Genomic DNA, 5,222 nt, shown 5'->3' with positions numbered 1-5,222 from the left:
TTCCTCTTTCCTTTAACTTCTGTGCATTAATCATAGCTATTTCTTCTTTATGTATTTTTCCTTTCAGATCAGAGAAAATAGCAGAATGGATCCCCGCTAAGTTTTTAATGCAATTCTAAAAATTACTGATCATAAAAGATAAATCATTAAAATCTAATATCATCTGTACTAGTTTGCATAAAACTTTCAAATGTTTTTAAAGAACAATGTTATTTCTCAACGCTTTTTGAAGTGAGCCTCATTAGGGTCTGTAACGTCGTTCGTAGTTCGGGAAGAAGGAGGCGGGAACCGGCAAACATTTGAAGAAAACTTTAATAAAATAAACAAATTCAGTTCTTACATTTTGAAATGCTACTGCTTACCATTTCTGGTGATATTAAGACATTATGTTAAATTATTATTAGATACTAGCATTTGCTCTACATGTTGACAGCAAAAATGAGAGAAAAGTCTTGTGCCACTTACCTGATTTATCACTGATACTGGAGTCAAAGATTTCAGCATTACCTTTGCAGAACCAGTCCACAATATCTCTTTCTTCATGCACAAAGGTGCCATTGTTCCAGAACTCTGCAAGTTTCATTTCATACTCATTAAACCCCACAAATCTCCCCAAAGTGCTGTCAAACTGTATGAATAGATATTTATTGAAATAGTAGTTGTCAAAATACACCATGTCACTGATATTAGAGGAGCTGTAGATGCATCTTGACATGCGGTATCTGTAATATACATCAGCTGAAAAAGAATGAAGATGCAGAAAAATCTGTCAGATAAATATGTTAACAAGGACTTGGATGCATAAGTCAGTTGCAGTAGGCTACATGGATGTCTTTTCAAAAAGTACAAGTAATATTTCCTTTAGAACGTCCATTACCAGGAACTTTAAAATGAATGACCCTTCTTAAGAAAATGTTGCAATATAATAATTGTACTACTACTGCTACTAAAAGTAACTAACAATAATGATGCAATTATTGTTGATATTTATTATTTCAAGACCTCTTATTTTACTTACCACTTTCCGCTACATGACATATAGACAGTGTTAATATGAGATGACAGCTGAAGAGCTTTTGCAGTGACATTTTCACTGACTCTGAGCTGAATGCTGCCAGTGCTTTGTTCATGTTCATGAGATTGATGTCCAAGACAAAAACATGTCAAAACATGTCAAATGTTGCTAGGCAGCATACTGCTTTCATTTTTTTTAAAAACACTGTAGATCTTCCCCGTAGTTCCACCAAAATGTCCTCATGTTTACAAGCTTTAGGGCTCCTATAAAATAACATGCTTGTATGTTTACAACAATCATGTTAAACAAGTTTTGAAATGCAGAGATCCATTACTGTTGTTGTTTTGGACCCTTTAAATAAAAAAAGACTCAGGGTTGACTTGCTACACTATTGAGCACCAGGTATTTAAGTATGTGATACTTCCTCATACATAAGCACACGGGGAAAAAGGAAGGCCCTTTAATCATGTGAAAGTTACTGTGATCTTGATGATGATATATATACCTTCATAATGTTGAATTATTCATCACAGCCCAGCATTTTAACATTTAACATTAATAATTAACAAATGCATTAAACACTTGTCTGTTTTTTTTTATGGGGTCACCATTGTGGTGAAATGTTGAGTGTGTGCTTGGGTTTAGGGCCTGCTAACAGGTATTAACTACTTTAATAATAATAATAATAATAATAATAATAATAATATTGTTATGGGAATGCCCTTAAATGGCAGTAAAATTTTAAACAAACAAGCAAACAGTGTCTGTGCTTTAGAGAGTCAAATCCAGTGAAATTAAGAAAAACATATAACTGCACAAATCATGAAAGAACAAATCAAAGCCTCTGATAGTTTGGGTCTGATCTCATCAACATAATAAGGAATAAGGAACACATCAAGCAATGAAGTTGGTGAGATGAATGTAGAATGGCAACTGTTAAGACGCATAACAGGATTTTGCTAATTTTAGTCAGTGCTTATAGCACTGAATTGAAGATTATTCTTTATTTTGTACATGAATATACCTTGCGTATTTGTGTATTTATGACAGGTGTATACAGTGAAAATACCTGGTGTATTTGAAGTTTGTCAAACTGTTTTTATAGCTGTGTCCGGTTATGCATGTCTGAACTGCATTGTCAATTTGCATGTTATTGCAAGTAAACTCTGCTCTTAAATTCAGTTGTATAATCTCATGACCAACCAACCTCACATGAAGAAATTTTAATGCAAAGCATTTTTCAACCACCATACCAACATTTTTAAGAATAGGGAAATTATGCACAAAACACTATTAAATGCCCTGCAGTTTGACAGCATCATGTGACTTGAGTCACATGATGCTCAAGCCCGTGTCAACAAGATTGCACCCACCCCCCTAAATTTGGAATCGTATGGGTGCAATGCGCAGTTTGGGAAAAAGTAAAACATCACCAGCTGCTTAAATTCAAATCTGCATTCGCTGACAGTCCCTGCGTTCCATTTCACTTCGGTTTGGAACGACCCTTCAATATGGCGGCCATGATTGCTTTCACTCCGAAGTGCCCTTCGGAGGGCGATATATCCCGCTTGGAATGCACCGAGAAACATACGCGTTTTTACAGCGCTTCGCATTAAAACCAATCACACACGATTCTGCTTATGAATGCAATGGCCAATCAAAGGCGATCAGATGAGTCATCGCTGAAACACTGGTGTTTTGTTCAGTGCGTTCACTGACTGATTTCTGCTCTCATCAGAGACAACAATAAATGTACGTGCGAAAAAGAATGAATGCAGTACAATCTGTCAAATAAATGTTAACAAGAAAGAACTTGGATGCATCAGTCAGTTGCAGTAGGCTACATGGATGTCTTTTAAATAAGTACAAGTAATAGTTCCTTTAGAACGTCCATTACCAGGAACTTTAAAGGGGTCATATGATGCGATTTCAAGTTTTCCTTTCTCTTTGGCGTGTTACAAGCTGATTGTGCATAGATAAGATCCCTGAAGTTGCAAAGACTAAAGCCTCAAAACCAAAGAGATATTCTCTGAATCAAGAAGAGCAAATACACAGTTACACAGTTTCATGTTGTGTGTGTGTGGTTCAGGCATACCCTATGTTATGGGGACAAAATGTCCCCACAGAGATGGCAATATCTGAAATCATTCTCCTTGTGGGGACATCTGTTGGTCCCCATAAGGGCAAACAGCTTACAAATCATACTAAGTGATGTTTTTGTAAAATGTTTCTGTAATGGGTAGGTTTAAGGGAGACAATATACAGTTTGTACAGTATAAAAATATTTTGTCTTTATTCACAATAAGTTATTCAAATTCAGTTCTTACATTTTGAAATGCTACTGCTTACCATTTCTGGTGATATTAAGACATTATGTTAAATTATTATTAGATACTAGCATTTGCTCTACATGTTGACAGCAAAAATGAGAGAAAAGTCTTGTGCCACTTACCTGATTTATCACTGATACTGGAGTCAAAGATTTCAGCATTACCTTTGCAGAACCAGTCCACAATATCTCTTTCTTCATGCACAAAGGTGCCATTATTCCAGAACTCTGCCAGTTTCATTCCATACTCATTAAACCCCACAAATCTACCCAAAGTGCTGTCAAACTGTATGAATAGATATTTATTGAAATAGTAGTTGTCAAAATACACCATGTCACTGATATTAGAGGAGCTGTAGATGCATCTTGACATACGGTATCTGTAATATACATCAGCTGAAAAAGAATGAAGATGCAGAAAAATCTGTCAGATAAATATGTAACCAAGAACTTGGATGCATCAGTCAGTTGCCGTAGGCTACATTTCCTTTAGAACGTCCATTACCAGGAACTTTAAAACCAATGACCCTTCTTAAGAAAATGTTGCAATATAATAATTTCACTACTACTCCTACTAAAAGTAACAGTAACAATAATGATGCAATTATTGTTGATATTTATTATTTCAATACCTCTCATTTTACTTACCACTTTCCGCTACAAGACATATAGATAGTGCTAATATGAGATGACAGCTGAAGAGCTTTTGCAGTGACATTTTCACTCACTCTGAATCCCAGCTGAATGCTGCCAGTGATTTGTTCATGTTCATTAGATTGATGTCCAAGACAACTCTACAACCAGTTACTGCAGGTGTAAGTGTCAACTGTTGCTAGGCAGCATACTGCTTTCACTTTAAAAGAAAATTTAAAAGAAAACACTAGATTTATCAGTCTAACTAACTTATATATATTAATATCTTACAGAGACTCATATTCTGTGACGTTAATGTGTAAGCAGTTGGTAACTAGCATATTATACAACAGCAATACGAAACACAAAGTTTATCCATTTATTATCTCTGGCACTCCTATAATCCATTCATCAGAGCTGGTCTCATCATAATGATTTTCATAAAGAACAACTTTAATGTTGCAAAATTGGATCTTCCCCGTAGTTCCACCAAAACTTCCTCATATTTACAAGCTTTAGGGCTCCTGTAAAAGAACCTGTTTGTATGTTTACAACAATCATGTTAAACAAGTTTTGAAACACAGAGATCCATTACTGTCGTGAATACAGCCAAACCTGCACCAGCAGGGGCTACAGAGACTCATATTTCCTACAGAACAAACCTCTGTGACATTAATGTGTAAGCAGTTGGTAACTAGCATATTATACAACAGCAATACGAAACACAAAGTTTATCCATTTATTATCTCTGGCACTCCTATAATCCATTCATCAGAGCTGGTCTCATCATAATGATTTTCATAAAGAACAACTTTAATGTTGCAAAATTGGATCTTCCCCGTAGTTCCACCAAAACTTCCTCATATTTACAAGCTTTAGGGCTCCTGTAAAAGAACCTGTTTGTATGTTTACAACAATCATGTTAAACAAGTTTTGAAACACAGAGATCCATTACTGTCGTGAATACAGCCAAACCTGCACCAGCAGGGGCATAGCATCTGGGTGAGCAGGGTATGTATGTGGATATGGGCCCAGGCAGATATAGGAACCCGCATTCATAAAGCTATGACATCGTTCACTTCATTGCCTGTATGGCTCAAAGCTCGCTCAGTTGCCCAAGCAGCCTCATAATGTCCCTTAAAATTCAGTGATTAATATTCATTGACTGTGGTTTACGCTCATTGTTTTATTAAATACAGGTGCATCTCAATAAATTAGAATGTCGTGGAAAAGTTCATTTATTTC

At 35.8% G+C, this 5,222-nt stretch overlaps 2 protein-coding genes across 2 annotated transcripts; both read right to left on the bottom strand.

Annotated features, from left to right (window-relative positions):
- Positions 1-465: 465 nt before the first annotated feature.
- LOC107721537 (H-2 class II histocompatibility antigen, I-E beta chain-like) lies at positions 466-1,130 on the bottom strand (the record flags this gene model as incomplete). Its single annotated transcript, XM_016529609.1, has 3 exons — positions 1,095-1,130; positions 1,019-1,027; positions 466-766 (listed from the first exon to the last, which is right to left on the bottom strand). Coding segments are annotated over exons 1-3 (346 nt in total), but the record flags the coding sequence as incomplete, so codon positions are not given.
- A 1,893-nt stretch (positions 1,131-3,023) lies between these two features.
- LOC107721536 (H-2 class II histocompatibility antigen, I-E beta chain-like) lies at positions 3,024-5,036 on the bottom strand. The gene is made up of 4 exons (XM_016529607.1): positions 4,953-5,036; positions 3,468-3,768; positions 3,365-3,369; positions 3,024-3,044 (listed from the first exon to the last, which is right to left on the bottom strand). Exons 1-4 carry the CDS (start codon positions 5,034-5,036, stop codon positions 3,024-3,026), a joined length of 411 nt encoding a protein of 136 aa, XP_016385093.1.
- Positions 5,037-5,222: the final 186 nt, after the last annotated feature.

This window comes from Sinocyclocheilus rhinocerous, unplaced genomic scaffold (assembly GCF_001515625.1).
Source record: "Sinocyclocheilus rhinocerous isolate Xijiao unplaced genomic scaffold, SAMN03320098_v1.1 scaffold21142, whole genome shotgun sequence".
NCBI classification, from domain to species: Eukaryota; Metazoa; Chordata; class Actinopteri; order Cypriniformes; family Cyprinidae; genus Sinocyclocheilus; species Sinocyclocheilus rhinocerous.
The sequence above is the reverse complement of the archived record's forward strand: the minus strand, read 5'-3'. Positions and strand labels throughout refer to the sequence as shown.

Coding starts and splice junctions, on each gene's coding strand:
- LOC107721536 (XM_016529607.1), bottom strand. CDS start 5,036: ATGAATGCGGGTTCCTATATCTGCCTGGGCCCATATCCACATACATAC. Junction 3,769..4,952: donor CTATGCCCCTGCTGGTGCAG/GTTTGGCTGTAT, acceptor TTTATCTGACAG/ATTTTTCTGCATCTTCATTC.